Raw genomic sequence first — 16,788 nt, forward strand, 5'->3', positions numbered from 1 at the left:
TCTCCAGTTTAGGATCCTGCTGCTGAATTGCTAAATTTCTCCAGGTCACACAAAAAGCGGACATAGCCATATTGGACAAAGGAAAAATTCCAAAAGAATTTTGGAAATGTTCTTTTAGCCAACACAGCTACCTTCACTTTTTGTGTGAGCAATTCAAAACACTATATAGCTAAGTACTGTGACAGTTGAATTACTGTCTGAGAAGCATATAATCTTAGCATTTATGTATGTCTTGGTCTTCTGAGGAGCTGTATAATCCAACTATGTTGTCTTGTGCCTTCAAGTTTATTATTTTAGCTATTTGTAAGGTTAGGGCCGCAGTGGCTTAGTGGTTAAGATGCTGAACTGCAGACTGGAAGGTCAGCAGGTCAGCAGTTCGAGACCCGAGTGCTGCGTGACGGAGTGAGCTCCCGTCTTCAGTCCCAGCTCCTGCCAACCTAGCAGTTGGCAAGAAAGCAAGAAATTGCAAGTAGATAAATAGGTACCGCCTCGGCGGGAAAGGTAACAGCGTTCCGTGCACCTCGGTGTTCAGTCATGCCGGCCACATGACCACGGAAGCGTCTTCGGACAGCGCTGGCTCCTTGGCTTAGAAACGGGGATGAGCACCGCACCCTAGAGTCGGACATGACTGGTTGGGGACACCTTTATTTGTAAGGTAACCTTGACACTGAATGTCTGTCTGAGAGTGCTCATGACAGCAGTATAGTCAGCTAGAGAAATAAACTAGATAAGATGATACTTTTTATTGCACCAGCTTGTGTGTTTGAATGACAGCATGCTTTTGAAAGTCAGAGCTTCGAACCAGGTTGCATAAAGTTTAAAGGCTCGATTGGTAGAAGATATTTAGGTTCAGCAATAGTTGTTGGTTGTTTAGGCATTATCTTATCTACTTGGTTTCTAGCATATAAACAATGTATGTACTGATTGGTGTTGCTCAGTGGCTAGAGAGTTGGCTTTTGGAAATAGGAAACCTAGATTCAAATCCCTGTTCTGTTACTAAGTTCACCGAGTAACTGTTTACAAATGTTCTAGCCTAACCTACCTCACATGGTGACTAAAAGACTGGCCTAAGTTCTTTGGAGGAAGGACAGTATATATTCCAATTCTTTTTCTGCTTTGCATTCTATCTAAATAATACAATGCCTACAGAAGAAACTTGTGCATTGTGAGTAAGCTTGAAGTTTATACAAACAAATTAAAATAAAAATATTATAAACTGCATATGCTGAAAATGTATATCAGGATAAAGTTCTTTAAGCCTTTAAGGTACTCCAGGACATGCGGGGTGTGTGTGTGTGTGTGACACAGAGAGTGAGAGAGAGAAAGACCCCACAGCCTGTAAAGTTGTCATCTCTCTCTCTCACTCACTCACTCTCACTTTCTCCCCACCCCCCCCACCCCGTCCCTCCAATTTAGAAAATTGTCACTTTGCACTGGCCATACTTTTCCAAAATCAAAAAGATCCGGATAGATGTTTCTATTGTCCTTGTTGCATGTTAGTTTTTTAAAATCACCATTTTGTGATATTAACGCCTCCTCCCTTTATGGCTTATGAATGTGGTGTCATAGAAGTACTTTAGGGTAGATATAACTTATCCTTATATATAATAGTAATATGACCACCACTAATAATTGCGAATAGCAGTTAATAGTAGAGATGTTATAACACAGAAGTAATTACTTTCTTTTTTAAAATACGGAGGTATTTAATATGGAGCTGGTTGGCCACTGTGTGGACAGAATGCTGGACTAGATAGGCCTTAGGTCTGATTCAGCATGGTTCTTATGTTTTTTAGCACCATGGTATAAGAGCCCACCCCAATTTAACAACTAGGTAAAATCACTAACTAATTACTATGATGTCTGTTTTTTGTCACAGGACATATTGGCAACACTAGCTAATGTTGCTTATGTTGACCTGCTGGAAGGAGATACGGAGTGTCATGTACGACTTATGACACCTGAAGACGCAGAAACTATAATAAAGTCACATAAAGAACTGCACGCTAAAAACAACTGGAAACTTGAGATCCTTTCAGGTGAGATTTATTTGTCTTATTATTTCAACACCTGTCCAAATTATGATGTCTTGTGTCCTGTGCGCTGTGAAATCAGGAGCAGGTCTTGGGTTCATATGTTTGTTCCTTCCTTCTTCCTCCACTTTCTAAAGTTAGATATATATTGTAGTGCCATAAAAGCTCTCTGAGAGATACTGCTTTTATTTGGATATGGGTGCTCTCTGATCCTGCAGTACAGAACTTGTTAGAAAGCAGAGACAGAAAATGGCATATGTGTTATATGTTCAGAAGAAGTAACACATCTTTTTTTACATAGAACCATAGAATAGTAGGGTTGGAAGGGGCTTATAAGACTATCGAGTCCAACCCCCTGCATAATGCAGGAATCTAAGTCAAAGCATCCCTGACAGATGGCTGTCCAACCTCATCTTGAATACCTGCAGTGTGTCAGAGCCCACTACCTCCCTAGGTAATTGGTTCCATAGTCATATTGCTCTAACAGCCAGGAACTTTCTCCTGATGTTCAGCCGGAATATGGCTTCCTGTAACTTGAACCCATTATTCTGTGTCCTGCATTCTGGGATGATCGAGAAGAGATGCTGGCCTTCCTCTCTGTGACCGCCTTTCAAGTACTTGAACAGCGCTATCATATCTCCCCTCAGTCTTCTCTTCTCAAGGCTAAACATGCCCAGTTCTTTCAGTCTCTCCTCATAGGGCTTTGTTTCCAGTCCCCTGATCATCTTCGTTGCCTCCTCTGAACCTCTCCAGTTTATCTGCTCTTAAAAGTGTGGTGCCGAGAACCGGACACAGTACTCCAGATGAGGCCTAACCAGTGCTGAGTAGAGGAGAACTAGTACTTCCCGGGATTTGGAAGTGATGCTTCTATTAATGCAGCCACAAATAGCATTTGCCTTTTTTGCAGCCACATCACGTTGTTGGCTCATATTCAGCTTGTGATCTACAACAATTCCAAGATCCTTCTTGCTTGTAGTATTGTTGAACCAAGTATCCCCCATCTTGTAACTGTGCATTCGGTTTCTTTTTCCTAGGTGCAGAACTTGGCATTTGTCCCTATTAAATGTCATTCTGTTGTTTTCTTCCTGGCGCTCCAGTCTATCAAGATCACTTTGAATTCTGTTTCTTTCTTCCAGGGTATTAGCTATCCCACCCAATGTTGTGTCATCTGAAAGACTGGCTCCATAGTAGGACCTCCCTGTTCCTTCCTCCCCCTGTAGCCCCCACACCTGCCTCTGATCTGCTCCAGAGCATCCCCCAACCCTCCAGTACAAACCTGTGGGTGCAAACAGGGGGCTGCAGGGGGAGGGGAAATCCATTCCACTGGTAGATGACCCGCATTGGATCCAACCAAAAGTGTCTTCTCTTTAAGAAATAAACTATTAGATGGTAGTCACAATTGTTTTTTATGCAGTTGGGGTAGGTGGGTGGATTGGTTTTTGTTTTTTTAATTCATCCAAAAACATTTATAAAAAGAAGAGAAAAAGAAGAAAAATTATACACGCACATAGATGTGTACATATCCATATCAGTGAATACACATGAAATGTATATATGAAGATACAACTTTCTAGTAATTACTCATAAGTTTCAACAAAAAGAGACTAGGTACCAAATAAGTATCCATTTGAAGATGGTGTGTATGTGCCATCTGTTCAAATATTGAAAGCACTGTAAGGTCCTCAATCCATTGCATTAGAGGAGGTGAGTGTTTATCCTTATCCTGACATGTTGTAAAATCAGTCTTTTAGTTGTCAAAATAGGGCAGAAATTCTATTTATGCTGAGCATTCATTAATTGCCAAGAAGCGGGTAGATAATTTAAAAGAGTGTGTACATCAGTGAATATTAAAGACAGTTCCAGTACAGAATTTATCCATATAATAACCTCCTCCCCAAAGGAAGCAACTACTGGACATTGCCAAAACACATATTTAAAAGAAGCATTAGCTGCATTGCACTGCCAGCTGAATTAGACAAACACTTATTAAGGAGACATTGCAGTGTCCAATAGACACGAAACAAAAGTTTTTGCTGAATAAGACGCAACCGAAGTTCCATTGATGCGACAGGTACAGACACCAACATGGTGATCCTTTGATTAGTTGAATTGGAACAATCCAGTTCCCTCTTCCATTTCTGCTTAGAACCCTGGATATTTATTCACCAATAACATTTGTAGACATGGATGGTGGGTCACTTTGCCTGTCCAGCCTCAGTAAGTACTTTCAGTAACGACAGAGCCTCTGATGCCGTAAAAGCGGCAGGGCCAAACCTAGATACTAACAAATGCTGCAGTTGCAGGTATTGGCATTCAGTCATAGTGGGCAAATCGTAATCGCATGATAGAGAATGACAAGAATTCAGTAGCAGCAGTCACCAGTTCCAAAGTAAAAATCGCCTTATCTGTCAATGTCCACCACAAAACATTTTCTTACCAAATTTTTCCTCCAGATTGCCTCATAAAGTCCATTTGAGAAAATGGATCAAAGTGTAATTGACATGAGATTATATGCCACACAACTCTAAACACTAGGAGCTGTGGGAAGAACCCTATCCATTCTTGTATAGAACCTAGTACCATTCATTTACATAGAGGAACCAGACAAGATTCCAAAACTGACCAAGACAAAAGATGCAATGTAAACAGGAAATACCAAAATTCAGTACAAGTCAGCAGGTAAGCCTGATGATATAGACAAGATCTGGAAAACCAAATCCACCTTCTTTAATTGGAAGTTGCATCCTTTTCAGAGATAATCATGGTGGAGAGGAATCCCCCCCAATTTACAAAACAAAGCATTGATTTTCTGAAAATATTTGCAAGGTATAAAGGAATCCCCTATATAACATAAACAATCCAAGGTATTGTATTCATCTTGAGTGTATTTACTTTACCCCACAAGCTCAGCTTTAAAGATGCCCATCTATCTAAATCTCAAGAAACCTCATTAGTTTATTCGAATTAAGTTTAATCATTTGAAATACATCTCGAGGAATAAGTATTCCAAGATAAGTAATAACATCCGGGCACCATAGAAACTGCCAGTCTGCTAATACCAGTGGATAACAGTGGAGTTAAAAGAGTACTAAAAGAGGACAAGGAGATTGCAGATAGGCTGAACAAATTCTTTATCACTGTTTAAAGCTATCAAATCAGTAATTAATCTAAAATTATCAGCCTCTTGGCCATGTTTGATAATCCCACCCAGTCTTCTCGAACCAATATTGTAATAACTTCTTGAAGTCTCTTGGCTAAAATAACAGTTAATATTTTTAATATCTATATTAATAGGATAAAATTAGCACAATGAGCATGATCTTTGCTGGGTTTAGGGGTTACAGTGATATAGACATTATTTAACAAAGAAGAGAGAGAGATATATTCAAAAGCATAATTATAAAGATGATGTAGTCTTGGAACTAACAGGTTGGAGTTTTATACCATTCAGTTGGAAACACCTCTGGACCAGGTGATTTCCCAGTATTCATACTCCTAATTGTTTTCATAATTTCCTCCATACAGTTGAAGGAATAATAATGATAATCTATTGACATAGCCATGGCAGGCAAAATGGTGTCCTCATAACACACTGTCACAACGTTCTTGTTTTAAGGTGATCATGAACAACGATATTGGCAGAAGATTCTGGTGGATCGACAGGCTAAACTTAATCAACCACGAGAAAAGAAGCGGGGCACAGAAAAGGTAAGATCAACAGTCCAGGAGTTCTTAAATCTTGTCAGTGGGAGTTCAATTCTGGAAAAGAACACATGTTTTATATGGATAAGATCCCATATTCAGTCTCATTCTACTGGAGATGCTCAGACCATTGAGGGCTGCTACTAATCAGAATAGACGGAAGTAGATTTGATGAATTAATGGTTCGACTCGATATAAGGCAGCTTCATATGTTCAAGGAGAGAAGGTATAGTTCAGTGTTAGAGCACATGCTTTGAATGTATAAGGGCCAGTGTTAAATCTCCAGTTAAAGGATTTGTGGTAGCCCTGGGATAAATATTAGGAAGGGCGGTATTAAATGCCAATGAATGAATGAGGTATTGGAGAACCGTTGCCAGTTGTAGTATACAGTACTGGGCTCAAAGGACCATTCGTCTGACAGTATAAGGCAACAGCATATGTCTTGTATGATTGCTGTTTATTTTTCTCTGCAACAGAAACTGAGGTGTGGCTATGAAGAAGCTGGTGCTTGTTCTAAACTTCACTGACCTGACCTAGAAGACACTTTTATTAGATCAGGTTATCTTGGTAGCAGCATTTTCTCATCAAGACGCATCCTTAAGTTAGGGCGCAATCCTATGCATGTTGTAGAACTTTTTTTCTGTCTAAACATGCGTAGGATTGCGCCCTTAGTCAATTATTCTGTTTCAGAACTTAGAATTAAATTAGTAATTAGCTCCCATTATTTTGGAACCACCCCCTCACCCCCTATCCCCAGTGCTGGGCTGGAGAAGTTTTTATGAGTGTATTGCCAAGACCAGCAAGTGTTAAGGACCAGGAAGCAAGTCAAGAGTGTGATTTACATAACAATTCTTAAAACTAAAAATAGGTGATAGATTCTGAAAGCCAGAATCAGTACATTTCAAAAGGATTTTCAAGTTGATGCAGTCAGTATGTTATAAACTCTGAAGGTCTGAGTCTTGCATCCTTTGGTCTCTCTCATTGCTTTACCTTTTTGAATATATGCAGCTAAAATCCTTCAGGGTTTGCAGTCTCTTTGATAACTCTTCTTGTGGTGTTAATTCCGCTAAGTAATTTTTGCATAACCATGAACTACTTCAGTGTTAATGATTGTTATGAAGTCATGTAAATGATCTTCTTCCTGAATGGGGTATTGAATGGGCTTTTCAAGAACTCCAATGCTGGATGTGCCCCAGAAAAATGGAACTTTTGTCTCTGTCATATACATTTGGTATGAAAGCTAAGGAGTGTCCATGCCTGTCAGTTACATCCTTCCTGTGAACAGGCATGCCACTTGGAAAATCCCGTGAAGTTGTCATAATTCAAGAATATCTAGCAGTGTTTCCCATGAAATTGCATATTTAAAAGGAATTTTTCTGCTGTGAATTTCAAGGAAACGTTGCAAGTAACAATTCAATTGCAAGTAACGTCCCATCTGCAATTTAAAATCTACCAATGTTAATATGAAATAGAAATGAATTCATTTGTCAGTGCCCTCTTTCAATAAGCAAAATAACTGTCCAAAACATTCAAATGGCTCAGTATGTAATGTGATTCCCAAAACCCAACTTCTAGCACTTGAGAATTCCTTATGCAAATAACTTATCTATAATACAGAGTAAGGTACAGACGGCAGTTTTGTTCAAATAAGCTGTTAAATTGCAGCTAACAATAGCAGCAGCTAAGATTCCCTTTCCACCCTCTTCTGTCAACTTCCATCTCTAGGAGACATTCGGTTAAATTCTATGCTAGTCCTATGTAGAATAGACCCATTGAAATGAATGGTACTTAAGTTAGTCATGATTAACTTAAGTCCCATTTATTTCAATGGGTCTACTCTAAGTAGGACTAGTGTTGGATTTAACCCATCAGTTAAATGTCTATTAAGAATTGTTTCAGTTGGGGGTGGGTAACTTCTGACCTCCCAGATGTTTTCACCTACAATTCCCATAAGCGGTGAGAGAACATGGGAGTTGTAGGCCAAAACAGCTGGAGGGCCTCAAGTTGCCCACCCCTGGTTTAAATATTAATAAACCTGGCATTTAACCTCATATTAGAGGGAAGGTTTTTAGTCCAATTTCAGTTTTGTTTGTTTGTTTTTATATTAAGTTGGTTAATGTTGTAGCCTACCCTGGGACTTTGGAATCAGTGAAATGCAAATATAAATAAAGTTAACCTTTAAAGACGAAAGGCCTTAATTTAGTGTTTCTTGAAGTTTATAAAATTGAACCTCCCTTTTAACATACTAGATACTCCTTCCCAAACTTGGAATTAGCACTAGTTGAGGATTTGAGAACAGTAGGGCAGGAAGGGTTCTGAAGATTACTGACTCTGTGCTGTGAAGCTGGATCGTTTGCTGCCAAATTTGCCTATATTACAGAAACTCACGTTACATACTTGATGTGTTGTAATGTTGAATGCACTGATTGATCTTTGACAAGGGAAAACTCAAGATGCATGATTGGTTTAGGGCAGGGGTCCACAACCTGTGGCGTTATGCCTGTGCAGCCCACCACCCAAGCTTTGGAACCCCCAAATAGATACTCCTAAATTTGCATTATTTTTCCGTAAGATACTTCCAAAACCACTATCAAATCACAGATCACATCTGTCTCTATGGACTTGAACCATAAAAATAACAGATCTGGTACTTTCTGATGCTGCCATGGTACAAAACTTTGATTTGAGGCATGGATCCTCATTATTTTTATAGAGGCTGCCACCAAAACCAACATCAGATCACAGATTCTACTTGAATCTATAGATTGCACTGTAAATATCACATATCCATGCTTCAAAGCACCACCATGGTGCAAAAACATGGAATTAATTAGGTTAGGCTCTACTAAATGCTATTCAAATTTCAAGTAACACCTAGGGCTCCTGGGACAAAGAAACACACAATGGCTCTGTATTTGAAAATATAAAATCCAGCAGTTACCTGGGTCACCAGCCTTCAGCAAAACACACATGTTCCTTGTTAGGTGGAGGCTACTATGATGGGCCTGCATGTATGGATGCTACTTCCTCAATGATGTTGATGAGTTTTGTCATTGGTCCTCTTAGCCCATTCCTAACCTCATGAAGCAGTGCACACTAGTACAAAATTCATGCCATAGATTCACAATGGTACAAACTGTGAACCTGATAGACAGTAGGCTGATGATGAGCACCTCTGTTGGGCAGAATGGACAAAGAAACAGAGGAAAAGACAAGGGAAGGAATAAAGACAGATGAATCCTGGCCAGTTTTAACTCGTTCTTGTACTTAACATGAACACTTGCTCTTCAAGTAGCAGTATGACCTGTGTTCATGTTTTGGCTAGGGTTGCAGGCAGAATTGAATTCAAATGTGCACTGATAAATGGTAATACTAATAGTTTACAGTACAGTCTAGTGCATGGCGGCCAGTTTGGTGTAGCAGCTAAAGTGTTTGACTCAGTCTGAGAAACCAGATTTAAACCCCACTCAGCAATAATGCTCACTGTATCCAATATCAGTCTAACTTAAGGCCTAGTCATTTCAATGGGTCTACTCTAAGTAGATCTACCATTGGATACAACTCTGAGTGTTCTTGGTTGGGCCAGTCATTACCTCTCTGACTTATTTTATAGGGTTGTTGTGAGGATAAACCATATGTGCCACCCTGAGCTCCTTGGAGAAATGGCAGGATATAAAATATAATTGTTTTCAGTGGGGCTTACTCACATATGAGCGTGTGTAGGCCTGTTAGAAAATCGGTTAGTTACAGAAGTAGAAACCGTCAATAGAGTTGCTTACACCCATTGCATGTATATTTCAGTCTGGACACTTCATTCCTATATGAATGTCAATGTTTTTGTGATTCTTAATAAGAATATTTTTCTTAAACATTCTTTTCCTTACATCTTACATTATCCTATTTTTGTTAGCTGTAAACAGATGTTTTGAAAAGCCATGTTTTAATTAAAAAGCTCTGTAGAACTTTGTGTTCAATACTTTTAAAAACATTCAAATTCAAATCTTCCACCATTTCTTAAAAAGTTAATACCTTGAGGATAAGGAATTAGTGGTTAAATAGCTCAATTTTGTCTAAGGATTAGAGAAATTCCTTGTTAATTAGGTGTTACAACTCTGAAGAGGGATAATGGGCATGATCCCATGGAAGAGAAGTCCTGCTGTTTTCAACTATTTAAATCTTGCCCGTTAAAATCAAATGAATTTAAAGTTCTTAACCTTAGCTGGATCTTGCCCAATATCAGAATGTTTCTTTGTTAAATGAAGGTTTTAGTTGCAAATGTTGGTTTGATCATTAGTCTTTATCTTCTCTGACACAGACAATACAATATAATTAGAATTTTTTTTTACCTTTTTTCTTCTATAGCTAATTGCAAAAGCTGAAAAAATGAGACTAGCGAAGACACAAGAGATAAGCAGGCATATCCGTTTCTCTGAAGATGAGTAAATGTATAATTGTATGAAACGCTGTTTAAAAGAGAAATAAACTGTTATGAAGAAATTATCTCTGCTTCATAATACTATGGGACCTGAATAAGGTTGTTCTAAATCACAGTTTCACTTCAACAGATTGAACTGCTACTTGGATCTGTTTTATGTATTAACAAGCTCTTGTCTGTATTTATCACAGATATTTTGTACACTGCATTTTTATAAACTGAGTTATAAGGGCAAACCAAATAAAAAGTAGAAGTCTTTGTAATAAATTGGTATCTGTTATTAAAGTAATGTGTAAGAGATTCTAAAATTCATCCTAAAGCACTGCTAAAATGGGACCTGCTCTTCCTTAACTTAAAGCCTTTGATTGTGTGGATCACAACAAACTGTGGCAAATTCTTAAAGTTATGGGAGTACCAGACCACCTTACCTGTCTCCTGAGAAACCTGTACGAGGGTCAAGAAGCAACAGTAAAAACCAGACATGGAACAACCGATTGGTTCAAAATTGGGAAAGGAGTACGACAAGGCTGCATATTGTCACCCTGCTTATTTAATTTATATGCAGAGTACATCATGAGAAACGCTGGGTTGGATGAATCACAGGTCGGAATTAAGATTGCCGGGAGAAATATCAACAACCTCCGATATGCAGACGATACCACCCTAATGGCAGAAAGCGAAGAGGATCTCAAGAGCCTCTTGTTGAGGGTGAAAGAGGAGAGTGCAAAAGCTGGTTTGAAACTCAACATTAAAAAAAACGAAGATCATGGCATCTGGCCCCATCACTTCCTGGCATATAGAAGGGGAAGAAATGGAAGCTGTGACAGATTTTATTTTCTTGGGCTCCAAGATCACCGCAGACAGTGACTGTAGCCATGAAATTAAAAGACGCTTGCTCCTTGGGAGGAAAGCTATGGCAAACCTAGACAGCATAGTAAGAAGCAGAGACATCACCTTGCCGACAAAGGTCCGTCTAATCAAAGCTATGGTTTTCCCAGTACTAATGTATGGCTGTGAGAGCTGGACTATAAGGAAGGCTGAGCGCCAAAGAATTGATGCTTTCGAACTGTGGTGCTGGAGAAGACTCTTACGAGTCCCCTGGACTGCAAGGAGGTCAAATCAGTCCATCCTAAAGGAAATCAACCCTGAGTGCTCATTGGAAGGACAGATACTGAAGCTGAAGCTCAAATATTTTGGCCACCTAATGCAAAGAGAAAAGTCCCTGGAAAAGACCCTGATGCTGGGAAAGACTGAAGGCAAAAGGAGAAGGGGACGGCAGAGGATGAGATGGCTAGATAGCATCACTGATGCAATGAATATGAACTTGAGCAAGCTCCGGGAGACAGCGGAGGACAGGAAGGCCCGGCGTGCTATGGTCCATGGGGTCACGAAGATTCGGACACGACTGAACAACAGCTTCCTTAACTTGGGGGATTTCTATGATGCCCTTTTTAGGAACAAGTTTTGCATGTCTTCCTGTGAAGAATGCTAAGGTAAGGCTCAAGTTGCAGGTATAACAACATTTACAAGGTCATCTCTTAAAAATTAAGTCAATATGTAATAAGCCACCTAGGTTGGTGAGGCTTCTATCTCGAGACCCCAAACACCCTAACTGTAGACTTGTGGGAGCCACCATTTTACTTCTTAGTATTGCAAGTGAAAGCTATGTCTTTGACTCTTTTCACTCTGAAAGCATTTATCCAATCCTTTCTTGTTACTCTAAAGTGTAAATGATATTCATTATTTTTTCCTTAAATGAGAACATAAGACACTCAGGAAGTGAGCTGCATTATATCTCAGGTTTTGCCCAAAAGTACTCATTACAGAGTGCAAATAGTTAGTGTTCAGGCACTGATTGAAATGTAATTAATAATACAAATGTTCCAAATGGATGCAGATTCGTCTGAAATCACAGTTACATAATGGAACAGGAAGGACAGGTCCGAAAGGTGAAGTAATACGGTTTTCTAGGATAGAGCAGGGTCTTTCGATCAAAGAAAAATCCAAACATGAAACAGCGACTGTATAGTCTAAAAGGTACCTTTAATTCCCAACTTGTTTCAAACACTAGTCTTTTTCAAGAAAAAAAATGCTTCAGAATCTAGAAATGTATGATTGATTGACACCCATATCTTTCCATCAAACAATCTAAATATCTACATATAGCCACACTAACTTATTTATGCCCTCAAAAAATACCAGTTGTTTTTCTAGCATAAAAATAATTCTACATTTTTAAGGAATATTCCATGGCACAGGGGGAGGAGCTAGCTACAAGGTGTGTTTGGCTACCTTACTTCAGCTGTGGCTCCTGATTTCAGACTGTTTCATCTCCCTCCCATCCAGGTAATGTAAAGCTTGGGCCTGGACAAAGGGTGAGAGTACGAGGGCTGAGGCGAGAAGTCTGCGGGGCGCAGAACACAAGATTCAGTGGCACACTGAAGGAGCTGGAATTGAGTATATCTGATCCCCTGCTGTCACTCTGCCAACCTCATCAAATGCACAACCCCCTGAAGAGTGAATGTTTTTATGTGGGCTGTTAGTTGTGTGCTCTCCTGGGTGAGAGCAAGGAGTGCTGGGGGGGGTGTGTGTTAGCTTTCAGCACAAGCTCTGGTGAAGGCTGAATTTGAGGGGTACAGTAGCCAAGGTGAGAGCTTGGTTTCTGCCTGTGAATGCACACCTGATAAGCTTGGTGGGTGGGTCTTTAAGACTGTGCTCTTGTGGTGGCCATAACTATTTTAAACTGAATTTTTTACATGTGCCTTGGGAATTGACTGGATAGCCTGGGGTGGAATGGGGGTGCCCCCCTAAGTGTGGTCACAAGTAGGGGGAGGTATGGCATTTGGGGATTAACAGGCCAATGGTGGGGGTTAGACACCTTATATCTATCCCCTCTCCTGGTCCTTCCCCCAACCAGATGTTTCCTGACTACCTTAACAGGTTGCCCTTGGGTCTGGTGGTGCCGAATGTCCGGTCAGTCGAAAATAAAATCTCCCTTATTCACAATTTAATTGTAGATGAGAGCGCCAACCTAGTGTTCATTACTGAGCCCTGGGTGAAGGAACTGGGTGGGTTAGTCTCCCAGTTTTGCCCACCTGGGTTTTTGGTGCAGCACCAACACAAACTTGAGGGGCAGGGAGGGGGTTGCTGTGGTCCTTTGGAGATTCTCTTGTTAGGCTTCCTGTCCATTTGAGTTCTGATCTTGAGTGTTTGTGTCTTGGGCACTGGGGACAGATTAAGGATTCTGCTGGTGTACTGCCCACCCCAGTACCCTTTAGTCTCCCTGCCTAAGCTGACAGAGGTGGCCTCGGTCTTGGTATTGAGGACCCTTAGGATGAAGTTTATGGGGGGGATTTCAGCTTCCACGTAGAGGCCATTGGATCAAAGGCAGCTGAGGACTTCATGGCTGCCATGACAACCATGGGGCTGTCCCAACATGTTGTTGGCCCAACCCATGTAGGAGGACACATGTTTGATCTGGTTTTCTCAACTGGGCAGGATAATGGTGATCTGAAAGTGGCAGAATTAACTTCTATCCCCTTGTCATGACTTCCCATTGAGACTGAGACTCTCAGTAGCCTTTCCCCTCTGCCAGGGTGGGGGACCATTAAAATGGTCTACCCTCAGGGGCTAATGAATTCTGGAGGGCTCTACGGGATTTTCCTGCTGGTATGGCTGACGGCCCTGTTGAAGCCCCGGTTACTCTGTGGAATGCAGAGATGATTACTCTCAAGTACTCTCAAGTAATCATCAAGGGCAGTTGACATGATCACTCTCAAGTGCCCTCCCCCTCTGAGCAGAACCTGGGAAGCTCCTTTGTATACACCTGAGCTGAGGGCAATGAAGCAAGATGGAAGACTGTTAGAATGCAGGTGGAGGAAGACTTGTGTTAAGTCCGACAAAACACAGGTTAGATCACATTATTGAGCCTACTCTGTGGTGGTGAAGGGGGCAAAGAGGGAGTTCTTTTCCACCACCGTTGCATCTTCTCAGTGTCTTCCAGCAGAACTTTTCTGAGTGGTTAATGGCCTTTTGCAATCTGGGCCAGGGAGAGATGATGGAAACCTTGGTTGCATGCTGTGATGAGTTTGCACAACACTTTGAAGATAAAGGCTCTCAGATTCATCAGGACTTTGACACCACAGTTGATACAGTTCCATTAGAGAAGTGTCCAGAGCACCGTCTGCTTCAGTTTTATTGGATGAGTTTCAGTTGTTGAGGCCCAAGGATGTGGACAAGGTGCTTGGCCAAGTCCAATCAACCGCCTATGTGTTTGACCCTTGCCCATCATGGCCTATTACACCTAATAGGCTGGTTGCAAATATCCCCTTCCCGGGCAGGGTGCTTGAGCAGGTGATTGCTAGACAACTCCTGGCACACTTGAATAAAACTGATTATCTAGATCCATTTCAATCAGGCTCCAGGCCTGACTTTGAAATGGAAGCTGCCTTGGTCACCCTGTGGGATGGCTTTTGCCAGGAGAGGGACAGGGGTAGTGCAATCTTGTGGCTTCTCTTGGACCTTTCAGTGGCTTTAGATGCTATCAACCATGGTATCCTGGATAGGCTATCTGGCCTGTGAGTTGGAGGTACTGTGCTGCAGTGGTTCTGCTCCTACTTGGATGGCTGATTCCAAAAAGTGGTGCTTGGGGTTTATTGCTCTGTCCCTTGGTAGTTATGCCATGGGGTGCCACAGAGCTCTATTTTATCCCCCATGCTGTTCAACATCTACATGAAACTGCTGGGGAAGGTTATCCAGAGATATGGATTGAGGCATCGCCAATATGCAGATGACACCCAGCCCTATCCTTTTCATCTAACCCAAGTGAGGCAGTGGGCATTCTGAACCAGTGCCTGGGTGTGGTAATGAACTGGATGAAGGCCAATAAACTGAGACTGAATCCAGACACAACAGAGGTACTATTAGTGGCTGGTTCATCTGCCCAGCTAAGTAATATTCAACCTGTTTTGGAGGGGGCAGCACTTCCCCTAAAGGATCAGCTTTGTAATCTGATGGCTCTTGGATTCAGCCTTTTCACTAGAGGCACTCGTGGACTTGGTGGAGTGGAATACCTTTTATCAGCTTCGGCTGATATGCCAACTATGCCCTTATCTGGACAGAGATAGCCTAGCTACAGTTACCCATGAGCTGGTAACTTCTCGTCTGGATTACTGCAATGCGTTATATATGGGGGCTGCCTTTGAAAATGATCCAGAAATTTCAGCTGATCCAAAAGAGGGCAGCAAGATTGGCCCATCCTCATTAACAATGTGATCATATTATGCCAGTACTTTTCCATCTGCGCTGGCTGCCAGTCCATTTCCAGACCCGCTTCAAAGTGCTGGTATTAACATTCAAAGCCCTAAATGGCTTGGAGCTAGGTTACCTGAAGGATCGTCTTCCATATACACCTGTCCAACCTTCAGTGGTCCTTCTCCAGGAGTCCCTACCAAAGGAACTGAGGTGGGTGGTTACTAAGAAGGGGAGCCTTTTCTGCTTTAGCACCCCAGTTGTGGAATAAACTTCCCAGAGAGGCTTGCCTGGTGCCTACACTGTGCTCTTTTCAGTGCAGGTGAGGAGCTTTTTATTTTCCCAGGCATTTTAGTTTTTCAGTTTGTTTAAATCTGGTATTGTATTTTAAATCTTTGCACTGCAGCTAGGTTTTATTTGGTTATTTTTCTACTGTAGTTTTAAACTTTTAAATTTGTATATTGTATTTTATCATCTTGTATTTTATGGTTTAATTGTTGTGAACAGCCGAGGGAGCTTTGGCTATTCAGCATTATAAACATGTAATGAATAAATAAAATATTACAAAACATAAGCACATGTAACTGTTGCATTGCAAACATGTAAAATAGATTCCAAACTCCCTCACTATAGAAACACTACATTTTCTTAAAATGTATTCAGTGGAGCCTATTCCGTTGCCAAAGGGTGCAATCCGATTGGGATGTGGCCTGGGTACTTGTAAGCCTCTAAACTCAGAGACTTATGTGTATCCAATTTTAGCATTTCAGCTAGACAGGCAAATTTTACCTAGACGGGCAAAGCCGTCCAGCGGAGGCTTTGGGGAGGGGAAGGAGGTTGGGTACAGCTGAGGGTAGCTTATAGCCCTATGTCCCCAATCTCCTCCCCTCCTTGCTCCCAGGACCGCCTCCTTTTCCCTATCTCTGCACTTTGTTTTTCGAGTGCAGAGAGGTATCCCATATGGTTCTCTCTGTGCTGGTGGGGAGGGGGAAGGGAGCGTGGTTTCCTGGCTCAGAGCCAGGAAACCAAAAACCTATATCCCCCCGAACTTTGTCTAGGGGACATAGGATTGCTCCCTAAACAAATTATAATACAAGTTAATCATACTTTTTGTAACGTTTCTGGTAAGAGGTAGATTTTTAAGAAGTGCAGAATTACTTGTATATATACATTTGAGTGGGTGGTTGTTTTAGGGTATAGAAATAAGGAAATGTTGATTTATTTGTTTTATTTGGGTTTTTTTATGAGAACAGATCACTGTTGGTGAATGTTGCTTGTTTAATGTGATCTATTACATTTCTGGAGCAATTTTTCATTGAGGGACTGGTGTTCAAAATTGTGGGGGGCGGGTTTAAATCATCTTTGTAT

At 41.1% G+C, this 16,788-nt stretch overlaps 1 protein-coding gene across 1 annotated transcript in view; it reads left to right on the forward strand.

Annotated features, from left to right (window-relative positions):
- LARP7 (La ribonucleoprotein 7, transcriptional regulator) overlaps positions 1-10,232 on the forward strand; it is a 37,282-nt gene extending 27,050 nt beyond the window's left edge. The window contains 3 exon segments of the mRNA XM_084855882.1: positions 1,880-2,039; positions 5,650-5,741; positions 10,098-10,232. Coding sequence (XP_084712008.1) covers positions 1,880-2,039; positions 5,650-5,741; positions 10,098-10,178 — 333 coding nt within the window. The 3' untranslated portion in view covers positions 10,179-10,232.
- Positions 10,233-16,788: the final 6,556 nt, after the last annotated feature.

The sequence above is a fragment of the Heloderma suspectum genome, chromosome 5, assembly GCF_057233095.1.
Source record: "Heloderma suspectum isolate Gila_16-S chromosome 5, 16-S_ref, whole genome shotgun sequence".
NCBI classification, from domain to species: domain Eukaryota; kingdom Metazoa; phylum Chordata; class Lepidosauria; order Squamata; family Helodermatidae; genus Heloderma; species Heloderma suspectum.